Here is a 12,560-nt window from a genome sequence, read left to right as displayed (position 1 = left end):
GAAATGCTGTTTTTTTGTTGTGGGTTTGAATTCAATGGGAAGGTAAAACCTGCAACAAAAAGTAGATTTTTGCGGCGGAAAAGCTGAGGGAAAAAGTCTGTACTTACCCAGATCTTTCTGCTTCTGCGACCAGCCCGCCCTCCAGGGATGTTTCAGGCTGCAGCGGTCACATGGGATGAGACGTCACCCAGGAGACCAGGGCTGCAGGAAGTCAGAGGGACGCGTTGCCATGGCTACAGGTAAGTATGGACTTTTTTTACATGCTGTTTTCCGCTGCGGACATATTGGCCGAAGAACTGCACCACAATTTGGTGCGGTTTTCCAGCCGTAATTCTCTTCGGCGTTCAGGGCGGATATGCTGTGTACTTTTACGCAGCGTATTTGCTCTGTGTGAACCTACCAGAACAGTTCTTTGTGGCATAAACAAACTGACCAACCCCAGGAGGGTAGGGATTAGGCCTTTGGTCTGGAAGCCATTATTGGCATAATCTGTTTTTTAGACTCCCAATTGATGTCCTCCATCTTTGAGTTTTTTCTTCTCCTCCCACTAGGCCACATTTTACATGCAATTACCCTGTTACATACGATTATGATCAATTTCCCAGTTCCTGTCCTCTCCAGCCACCCGTCCAGGTCTCCTACCTGCAATAAAATAATAATGGCAACATTTGCACAATATTCACTTATTTTATTTTAATAAATGTGGTTTACACTATGTCTCTCTGGAGACTATGTCCACTTTGGCAAGAAAAGTAACATTTTGCAGCTAATTTGTTGATTGTCACCATTTGTCACTTGGGCCGGTTTATGCAAAATACTGGCATAAACTGCTGAGTAAATGTTGTCCATATCCCAAAATATTTGGATAAAATGAACGTATATAGTATGTGCATACCTTCCATGAGCGCTCGCTGAGCTATGCTGTTTCCGTAACTCCCATAGAAGTGAATGGGAGTTACGTTAAGGGCTCATTTACATGAGCGTGTTATTCGTCCGTGCGACGCGCGTGATTTTCACGCGTGTCGTACGGACCTATGTTAGTCTATGGTTCCGTGCAGACAGTCCGTGATTTTTACGCAATGTTAGTCCGTTGCGTAAAACTCACGACATGTCCTATATTTCTGCGTTGCTCGCGCATCACGCACCCATTGAAGTCAATGGGTGCGTGAAAATCACGCATGCCACACGGAAGCACCTCCGTGGGACGAGCGTGATTCGCGCAACAGCTGTCAAACTCTGAATGTAAACAGAAAAGCACAACGTGCTTTTCTGTTTACAAACATCCAAACGGAGTGTCATAATGATGGCGGCTGCGAGAAAATCACGCAGCCGCGCATCATACGGGGCTGACACACGGAGCTGTTAAGTGCCTTATGCGCACACAAAACGCAGCGTTTTTTGCGTGCGCAAAGCGCACACGCTCGTGTAAACCCGGCCTAACAGTGTGGCACCGCGAGTCACGCTGTTTCTGTAACTTGGTAGCTCCGTGTACATGGTCGAGTTCTGGAAACAGCGTAACTCGCTGAGCTACGCTGTTTCCGGAACTCCCATAGAACTGAATAGTAGTTATGAAAACAGCGTGGCATGCTACTCTGCTTCTGTAACTGCCATTCACTACTGTGGAAGTTACAGAAACAGCGTAGCTCAGCGAGTTACGCGGTTTCCGGAACTCATCCATGTATTGCAGTGTATTGTACCAGCGATCTAATGGCAAAAAACGGCTGAAATTGCCTCTCATTGATTTCAATGGGAGGCGGGGGCGGTTTTCTCCCGCGAGCGGTAAAACTGGCGGGAGAAAGAAGGGACATGCCTGTCTTCGCACGATTACGCCTCTGACCTCCCATTGACATCAATGGGAGGTAGAGAAAGCGAATTTTGTGGCGGTTTATGCCCGCTGCGCTCAATGGCCGCGTGCAAAAAACGCAGCGAAAATCGGCGTGCAGGCAGAGGAAAATCTGCCTCAAACTTCCAAACGGAATTTTGAGGCAGATTTTCCGCCTGCAAAAAACTCTGTGTGAACCCAGCCTTAGGCCTTATTCACACGAACATGTGCGTTTGCGCGTGCAAAAAACGCAGAGTTTTGCGCGTGTAGCAGTTGCGTGTGTCATCAGTGAATGGTGCCTGCCTGCGTGATTTTCTGGCATATGGCATCGTTATGACACTCTCTTTTTATGTTTTCATTCATTTATTTTACAACTGACGCGCGACACACGGAAGTGCTTCCATGTGCGGCGCGTCTGTTTCACGCACCCATTGACTTCAATGGGTGCGTGATGCACGAAAAATGGCCAAGTATAGGACATGTCATGAGTTTTACGCAGTGGACACACGCTGCGTGAAAATCACAAAGTCTGACCGTCCCCATTGCCTAACATAGGTCTGTGCGACGCACGTGATTTTCACGCGCGTATCACGGACGTAAAATACGTTCGTGTGAATAAGGCCTTAGGGGAACTAATAAAGTGTGTGAGAAAAAAAGTGATAAAAATATCGTATGTACCAAAAAATGGCTCTCAGAATGCGGTGAAACAGAACAAATTATTTTTTTTAACAAACAGTTTTTGCTTTGTAAAAGTAGTAAAATATGTCATTTTCCCCTATTTTCTGTTGTCTAAGACTGCGTCTTGCCTTGCAGTCTTAGACAACAGAAAATAGGGGAAAATGACATATTTTACTACTTTTACTAAGCAAAAACTGTTTGTTAAAAAAAATAATTTGTTCTGTTTCACCGCATTCTGAGAGCCTTATAGTCCGAAAAATACGGTGTATGGTCACAGCATTGCTGCCTTGCAGTGCAGGGTCCTTAACTCCTTAAAGGCAAGGTCTATTTTGGCCTCAATGGCCAAGCGTGCCTTTTTTTTTTTTTCAGTATCGCATTCCAAAAGTCATAACTTTTTTTTATTTTTCTGTCGACAGCCATATGTGGGCTTTTGTTTTTACTTTTTTGTGTGGAACGAGTGGATTTTTTCAATGACACACATTTTTGGGTGCACACAATATATTGATTAACTTTTATAAAAAAAAATTCACATTTTAAATTTATGCCATGTGCTATGCCGCGTAAATAACAGGTTACCTTTATTTTATGTATTGGTACGATTTACTGCAATATCAAATATGTTTAGGTTTTTTGTTTTACTACTTTTGCATAATAAAAAATTTCATTAAAAATAATTTCTCTTAAACACCGCTTTCCGAGAGCCATAACTTTTTGTATTTTTCCGCCGAAGTAGCCATACAGTGGGCTTGTTTTTTTGTTTGAGATAGCGTTTTCAATAGCGCTATTTTTTGGTCCATGGGATATTATCAATATTTATTCGGAGTTATGGGGAACATTTCCGCCCATTTTTTTCGTTTTTTGTTACGGCGTTATTGTTCGAGTAGTTACAAAATAGAACCACCTTTTTTTTTAAAATGAGAAAATTGTTTTTATTTTTTCTTTTTATTTTTTTTTTCTTTAATAAACTTTATTTAACAGTATTTAATTATTTTTCTTTTAGTTCCACTAAGGGACTTTACATTGCAATCTTCCGATCGCTGATATAATTATTTTTGTTAATGAAGCAAAATACTATTTGTAGCGGCTTTTACCTCCCCAATGAACTCAATGGGGAAAAACCACAACAAAAGTGCAATGATTCTGCAGTATAATTTGATATGCTGCAGATAAAAAAAAATAAAAAATCCTCCCCACAGGTCAATTTATGCATGTTTTTTTATTTTATTTATTTTTTTGCAATGAAATCGGTTGCGGAAAATCTGCAGCTAATCCGCCCTGTGTGCGCGATAAAATTTCAAAATGGCGTTCCAAAGGCCGTAAGCTTCGTATTTTTCAGTGTATGTACTCATATGTGGGCTTTTTGTTTTGTGGGATGAGATGTAGTTTTTAGTTGTACCATTTTGGGGTACATGGAACCTATTAATTTACCTCATATTATGGAAAATGCATGGGGGAAAGCAACTTTGTAATTTTTTTGTATTTATTTATATTTTTGTACGCCATTTTAAATAACTTGTTAAGTGTTGTTCAGGTCGCTATAATCGCGACGATACCGTGTAATTTTTTTATAACTAATTGACAACGCCGTGTTACCCTTCCCCCAGTCAGGCGGATGTGTGATACTGTCAGTATGTAGGGACACAGCCCTTTTACAAGAGGAATGGTAACACCCAGTTGTCAATGCGAGCATAGAAGGGCGGTGTTCACTATAGACACGGTGTGGCAGTGGGGAAGTGGACCCAAGTTTGGGGAACAGCCCAGGGGCTATGGTCTACTTAATCCGCTACTGGTAGTATTGCTGTCACTATGATGGCGCATAAAATAGCATTATGGCACTAGCTGAGTCAGGTTCTTCTGCGGTGTATCTATGGGGATGTTCTGTCATTTACCCCTAAAGTAAACCTGGTTCCTTATCCGCTTGTGCACCTGTTGGTTTATTTGTGTTGCGCTAACCTGTATTATGTGTAATATATACACCTTGCCTATGGTTGTGCAATTTGTTTCCATATCTATCTCTGTCTGTCTGTCTGTCCATTCATCCTAAAAAAAAAAAATGAAAGCCGCACAGCTCCAGCGGTTGGGTGCAAATCCTCCCAGACTCCGGCTATGGGCCCAGAGGTATAGAACAAAAAGATTTGAGGCAGCACTCCAATTAGCGGATAAAGAAAAGGTGTATTTGTTCACCCCCAACAGCGACGTTTCTATCCAACTGACTGGGGTCTTCCTCAGGCCTGAGAATGAATATATATATTTTTATATAGTATGTGTGTTTATTTGGAGGTCGCCACAGGATGGCTTTTGGCTGTTATCCTTTGTGTGTGACTAGTTTACAGGATATGTATGTACACTTTTTTGCCAACTTTTAAAAAAAAAATTCTGCTATCTCGCATAGCGATAACACAGAATCACTGGTCTGAAATTCGTGCATAGTCATAAATGCCAGTCTTCATTTGAATACCAACTTGTGCCATCCTTTAATTTTTGTTTTTAAATCTGAACAGGCTGGCAGCCCCGTTACTTTGTGCTGGACCGAGGCATCTTGTCTTACTACGACTCACAGGATGATGTTGATAAAGGGAGCAAGGGCAGCATTAAGATGGCAGTATGTGAGATTCAAGGTAATAGTTACTTATTGCTATATTTTAGTTTATCCATCTTGACTTCTATGCTTATAAAGGGGTTCTCTTGTTTTTGTGTGAATAGTTATACTTTGTAATATATTCTGTAGCACTTCCGCCATGAGAGCAAATTTACAGTCACCACTTGTGTTGAGTTTAAAGGGCTTTTCCATTAGTAGATTTTTTTTTTTTTTTTTTTTTATAACATCTGCACTTGTAAACTACATGTAAATATTTGCCTTCCCCATAAAATAATTTGGATAGCATTTCTTAGGCTTAAATTACATATTGGTTTTCATGCACGTCGGAGGTATACATTGGAAGTATTCCCCGGTGCATGCGACTATTTCATATAGTCGCATACATCAACCATTGATGCTCATTATAAAAAAGAAAACTAAATAAAATAAATAACTATATATATATTACATACACTGTGTCCCACTGCATAGAAAAGAGTGGTAGATAACTCTACAGTGGGGGGGGGGGGGGGGGGGAGTCCAATCAGTGCTGACCGTGTCACTAAGTGGAGACCCACCATATTGACAAGGAGAAAGGGAACACCCAGTTTCTCCATAAAATACTGAAGTGCATTATGCAAATATGTCTGCTAAGAGTCCAGGAGTCTGACTAATTCATGAGCTGGGGAGCTTAGCGTGGTCACGAGTAGTAGTTACTCTGGGGTTAGAGGACGGCTTCTTTACATAGTCCTCACTCGAGCCGCTCTGGGTCACTAGTCTTATGACCTCATGTGATCATAGGTTGCCTTTCGGACGTGTATAATTCTTCTTGTGTTGTGTTGTATTATACTTGTTCTTTCTATAGACCTTTAAATCTCCTATTACTTAGTGTTATATCTTTTTTTTTTTTTTTTTTAAAAAGTCTGTATTTTAGACATATTTTTATAGCATTGGCACAATGACTACCACGATGTTTATAAACTAATTCAGTTCCTTTTGTTTGTAGTGCATCAGGCTGATAGCTGCAGGATGGATATTTATATACCAAAGGAGCAGCACTTCTACCTGCGTGCAGACAATGCAGCCGACAGGCAGAGGTGGTTGGTGGCACTAGGCTCGGCCAAAGCCTGTTTGGGGGACAGCGCAACTGAAAAATCTAAAGGCATGTGTGCTTATCTTTGAGAACAACTTAATGAGGAAAGTCCGCATGGTGCTTCTGATGGGAATAAGTTTTTTATAATTGAGACCTCACATGTGGCTTCTGGCATTTCGGCAGAAACTCGTGGCTGTTATATAGCCGGAAGCTCACAGAATAGGTTAAAAGAATCCATAGGATCCCGCTGGAGTTCTGCATACACAGTCAGAATTCCTGCAATGTAGTCTGTAGTAGTGACCTAAAGCGGATCTTTCTGGCACAATGTGCGTGGAAATGCAGACAAATTGGTGCTATAGAAGTTCCTGACAATGTTGGGTGGTGTGTACATGTATGAGAACTGAAAAACCTCAAAAGTGGTTTTCCAATCACCAAGTGATGGCATATCCTTAAGATGTGGCATCACTTTCTTATCTGACCTCTGGGGCCCCCATCAATCCTGAGAAGGAAGGGGCTGCTTTAGCGCTGTGTCCCTTTCAAAGTTTTCCCTGCACAGCGGCACTCGGTCATGCAAACACTTTGAGGGAATAACCCTTTAATAGTTTCTGGAGCAGGAGGGACACAAATCTTACTAAGCAAAATATTCATTTGTTTTCAACTATTACACAAACCCACTAAAGAGACTTTTACACTGGCCTACAATAGGCTGGTGCAGCGAGCGCCGATCAACAAGACATCGTTGATCGGCGCTCGTTTGCTCCTGTCACACGGAGCTATGGATAGGGACGAGCGATCGTTACTCCGATCGCTGGTCCCCATCCATTATGATCATGTCCGCAGCGTGTCTCCATGCCGACAACGATAACCTTTTTAGTTTTTTAAAACCATACGATCAGCAGATAATCGAGCGTTTGCTCGTTCATCTGCTGATCGCTGCCCCATTTACACAGGGCAATTATCGGCAATGAGCGTTATATGAACGCTCGTCTGCACGATAATCGCCCAGGGTAAAATGGCCTTTAGGCTCTGTTCACATCTGCGTTGCGAGCCTCAGTCAGAGGTTTCTGTTGGTTTCCTACACTTTTGACGGAGGATATGTCACAGCGTGTAGACTTCCGTTAAAAAAACTGAAGCCATGATGTCAGTGTGAACAGAGCTTTAAGCACAAATTCATATAACGGCCGATAAACTGGTTTATTTTTATGTAAATAATATACTGGCAATGGTCAATTTCACTCATGCAAGCGAGATCCAAAATTTGCTGTGCTTGGTTTTTTTTTCTTGAGTTTTTGACTTTTTTTAGTTTTCCCTTTTGGTTGGGGCAGTAATGTGAAATCCATTCTTCGTTAATATCCCATAGATGTGCTGCCAGATAATGAGAGTCTAAGTCGGAAACTGTCAGAGTTGCGGCTCTTCTGTGATCTACTTAAGGGGCAAGTGGCAGACATAAAAGAAGCAGCGACTACAGAGGAGGCAGGATCTTCACCAAACAATAAGGTAAAAACTGCAGGTTGCCACGCTCTTTCCCTGTAACAAGGATATTACAGTTCATAGTTGGGCTGACTCCTTCACCATGTGCACTCCAGGTAAATTACACCTCAAACTACCTATATCTACCTTTCCTATGGGAAACTAGGAGCTCAGACCAATAACTTCTCTCCTACATGTATCGGCCACCTCGGCTCGCTGTAGTCAGGACCCCTGTTCTCTCAATAAAGTGGAATAATGTTTTTGTGTTTTTTTTACTTCCCCCCTGCATGCATTTAAAAAGAAGTTAAATATTCTTTGTTATGATGGACTCTGTACTGAGCACAGAAATATAATTATGCTTCCCCTCCCCACTCTCACCGGTAAAGGAGCTGCAACAGCATCTCCCTCCTCTCCCTACATCCCTGTCTTGGATGCATTGTATTACTGTAGACAACATTTTTTTAAGAATCAAATTGGTTTGTCAAGGAGCAGGCAGAACGTAATTACAATCTGAGAAAGATGCCCCTTTCCTCTAATCAAAAACATGTTTTCGATGATATGTACACTTTAAAAGACTGGTTCATTTAGAAAATGTTGAATATGATACCCAGTCTGCCCTTGTGGATATGTCTTGGGCAATTCTGAATCTATATGTGCAATGTTAATATTATTATTATTACTACATGTGTGTGTGTGTGTGTGTGTGTGTGTGTATATGTGTGTATATATATATATATATATATATAAAAATCCCACAGCACTCTGTGTTAGTGAAAAAAATGGTGGTTTATTAAGCCAGCACAAGCTGCAACGTTTCCGTCCTGCTATAGGACCTTTATCAAGCATGATGCTTGATAAAGGTCCTATAGCAGGACGGAAACGTTGCAGCTTGTGCTAGCTTAATAAACCACCATTTTTCCCACGAACACAGAGTGCTGTAGGATTTTCTTCAATATTGATCTATATCCCCTGGATCGGGATTACCTGCTTGCACCTGAGACCATCTTGGAATTGCATTGTGAGTGCTGCTGCTTTTCGTGTGTGTGTGTGTGTGTGTGTGTGTGTGTGTGTGTGTGTGTGTGTGTGTGTGTGTGTGTATGTGTATAATTTATTATAATTTTTTTTTAAGATTGTGTCGAGGAGGGACAGATACTTAAAAAAAAGCTCACATGGAGTAATGGGCCATGTAAACGAGAGCCGATCAACGAGCACTCATTTGCTCCTTTCACGAGGAGCTATGCATGGGGACGAGCGCTCTTTATTACGATTGCTGGTCCCCATACATTTCTATTATGTCGGCAGCACGTCTCCCTGTTTATAAAGGGAGACGTGCTGCCGACAGCGATAATGTTTTAGGCTGCATAAACGATACAATCAGCCGATGAACGAGCACTTGCTGATTGTTTCCCTGTTTACACAGCGCAATGATCGGGAATGAGCAATCTGTGAGCGCTCATTTGCCCGATCATTGGCCCGTGTAATAGGGGCTTAACAAAGTACTGTTATCGATGGGTGCCACTGATAAGAGGAGGATGGAGAAGAAGCAAGTTCTACTTCCTTTGTTCCATCCACCTCTGAGATCGATCTGATTCATTATTACAAAGTGATTAAAGATGTACATGTTGGTATTCTTTCCCTTGTCAAAAATAGAAAGGGCCAACCCGTTGTTTGCTTGAACAGCAGTTTCATAGAAAGGCTTGCTACCCAAATTTCATTTAAATTAAAATATATGTAGGAGCGTTGTTATGTGGAAATCACTGCTATTCTGTTTAGGTGATTCCCTTCGCTCTTGGAAGGGCCTGCTCTGGCTTTGGACCATCTGTAAACTACAAACTGAACGTCCAAAGCAGATTTTCTCAGGACCATATATCCGATTGATTTCTCTGCACTGTTACACGGATTAATATGATCTTTGTTATACATGTCCTAATGCCCTAACAGTCCTTATTAAACACCTTTTGTGTCAAAACCGGTTTAGCTGAGATGAAACCTTTGCATGTCACAATACCTGTTCTGTCACCAGAGCTAGTCATAGTCCTTGGCATAACCCAGTGCCATAAAGCACACGGTATACAGAAGGGATTCACAAGCACAGAAGGGATTCACAAGCACGGTTTGTGGTTTGCTACTTTTATTTTTTGTCTCTATATAAAGTGTAAAAATTGCTAACCTTTGTGTGGTCATTAACCCCTTCCCACCGCAGCCATTTTTCGGATTTTCACTTTCATTTTTTCCTCCCCACCTTCCAAAAGCCGTAACTATCTTTTTCTTTTTTTTTTTCTTATTTCTCCATCAATATTGCCGTATGAGGGCTCGTTTTTTGCGGGACGAGTTGTAGATTTTTCAAAACACCATTTATTGTACCATATAATGTAGTGGGAAACTGGGTAAAAAATATTTGTGGGGTGGAATAGGAAAAAAACAGCAATTCCTTAATCTTTTGGGTGGTGTGTTTTTACGGTGTTCACCAGGCGGCAAAAAAACGGTGTGTTATCTTTATACGATTACAGCGATACCAAAATTTATATAGTTGTTTTTTTTTTTTTTAGTACTCTTACAAGGACACAACTGATTGTTAAAAATAAAATTCGAGTTTTGTCGACATATTCTGAGAGCCATAACTTTTTTTCCGTCTATCGGTATGAGGGCTTATTTTTTTGCGGGGCGAGCTGTAGTTTATATTGGTACCATTTTGGGGTACATGAGGCTTTTTGATCACTTTTTTTTTTTTTTTTTATTAAATTTTTTTGTGGGAGATGAAGTGACCACAAAATAGCAATGCTGACGGTTTCATTTTTTATTTTTTTACAGCGTTCAATGTGCGGACTAAATTATATATTGTAATATTTCAGACCTTTAAGAATGCGTCGATACCAGTTATGTTCATTTTAAATTTTTTACATTGTGCTTGAGAGAAAATTGGGAAAAAAAAGGGTTTATTGAACTTTCAATTTTTATTTATTAAAAAAACGTTAACTTTTTTTTTTTTTTTTCTTACTACTCCCCCTAGGGGACTTGAACCAGCGATCGTTGGATCGCTTCCACGATATACTGCAATACTAATGTATTGCAGTATATCATGATTCTGACAGTCTCCTATGAAGCCCTGTCGGAGGCAGGGCTCCATAGGAGTACAAAGATGGCTGACCTGGCACCCCCGATCCATTTTCTGATGTGAGGCACGTCGCGTGATGAATTTGGAACCTCCATGTGCCTCACGTTAATAGTAATTAACCGCATCATGTTCCTCAGTCATAATGGGCAACATTGGGTTAATGTGTGAGGTACATGATGGGGTTAATTACTATTAATGTGAGGCACGTGGAGGTTCAAAATTCATAATGCCTCGTGCCTCACATAATAAGTGAAAGAAAGCAGTTTTTAATTTATAACCGCGTAAACATCATAAATGATGCTATAAATTTGTTATTATGGTCGAGATGATACCGAATATGTGTATATTTTATGTATCAAGACTTATTCTAATGTTTATTGTAAAAAAATGTGTGTTTTTTTTAAAATGTAACATTACTTTTTTTTAAATTTTTTTTTTTTTTACTTTTAGTGTACTGGCGTATATATATTTTTTTAATGTACTGCAGTATATCTATATGCCAGTACATTAGCCTGTGTATGTATAGTACACAGGCAGTTGTTAGGATATACCGAAGTATGCCCTAACAGGAAATATGGTCAGACAGCCCTGGGGTCCTTCAATGGACCCTGGGTTGTCTGCCCATATATGGTATCTCCCTCGTTCGCGCCACAGGGATTCCCTGTTATGCGATCCAAGTGGCATCCTCCCTTCTCATTTTTTCCTTTAATGCTGCTGTCCGCTTTAATTGACGCATTCAGGGGAATAGCAGCGGAGATGAGAGGTTTCTCTGGTCTCCGCCATTAGAGCGGCTGTGGAATACAGCCATTGCCCCGCCCCTGATCATAAATGTGTGCGTGCGGTCAGCATAAGGTGACTGCACTAATGAGCGGTGGCGCAGGCACTGAAGACAGAACATGGGGGTGTTTTGTAGTGCGCACGCCATGTTCTCTGTCTTCAGTAGTGCCGCCATTCATTAGTGCAGGGCCGGCCGCATCACATCATGCTGAACGCGCATGCATACTTCAGGTCTCAGGAGCAGCCCCGCCCTAACGCCATTCATGTATTACTATACTTAGCTGTGCGGCCGCACAGCTTAGTATCGAAATACATGAATTGACGGTATTGGACAGTTTGAGGGTGCACAGTATCGAAACCGTTTCGATGCATCATGCAACCCTACACAGTAGTCCTCAGTGACGAGGAGAAAGTGGCTGCTCAACAACTGAAGGGGAACGGTCTTCATCTGCACAGCACACACCAGTGTGCAGGACCTTGCAGATGCCACAGTAAATGCTCGTACATGAGTCTACAAAGCAGAAGCTGCCCAGTTTGCCGTCAGGAAGCAGACTGACGGATCAGAGAGGGAACTGAATACAGCAGCTGGCCATGTACTGAAATACACTACAGCTACAGACGAAACGGTAGACAATTTTGAATTAGGACCAATTAGAGATGTTTTATTTTGCAAAATAACCTACAATGCAATTAACAAAACAAAACCTGTGCAAAGAGGTACATGACAGATGCTTAGTTAAAATAAGAGTTTAAATGTTAGGTAAAATATCATACTAAAACTATACAAGTATCTGTAACCCAGCAACTAGAAAGTGTTTTGCTTCATTAGTCTGACACTAATCTGATGTAACCTCATATGCTTGTAATAAGGAAAAAAATAATAATCTTCCATATGAGCCACATTTTTACTTCATTCCACTACGGCCATGGAAACAAACATCAGTTTTTCCTTAGACTTGCCTCATGCACACGACTAAGGCCTCATGCACACGACCGTGTTTTTGCGGCCGCAATTCCCCCGAAAATC

General features: G+C 41.2%; 1 protein-coding gene across 1 annotated transcript in view; it reads left to right on the top strand.

The window, feature by feature from the left end:
• LOC142740680 (pleckstrin homology domain-containing family A member 3-like) overlaps window positions 1-12,560 on the top strand; it is a 31,846-nt gene that overhangs the window by 10,797 nt on the left and 8,489 nt on the right. Inside the window, exons 2-4 of the mRNA XM_075850090.1 lie at window positions 5,002-5,118; window positions 6,085-6,240; window positions 7,532-7,668. Coding sequence (XP_075706205.1) covers window positions 5,002-5,118; window positions 6,085-6,240; window positions 7,532-7,668 — 410 coding nt within the window. The remainder of the gene's footprint in view (window positions 1-5,001; window positions 5,119-6,084; window positions 6,241-7,531; window positions 7,669-12,560) is intronic.

Source organism: Rhinoderma darwinii, chromosome 2, assembly GCF_050947455.1.
Source record: "Rhinoderma darwinii isolate aRhiDar2 chromosome 2, aRhiDar2.hap1, whole genome shotgun sequence".
Taxonomy (NCBI): domain Eukaryota; kingdom Metazoa; phylum Chordata; class Amphibia; order Anura; family Rhinodermatidae; genus Rhinoderma; species Rhinoderma darwinii.
The sequence above is the reverse complement of the archived record's forward strand: the minus strand, read 5'-3'. Positions and strand labels throughout refer to the sequence as shown.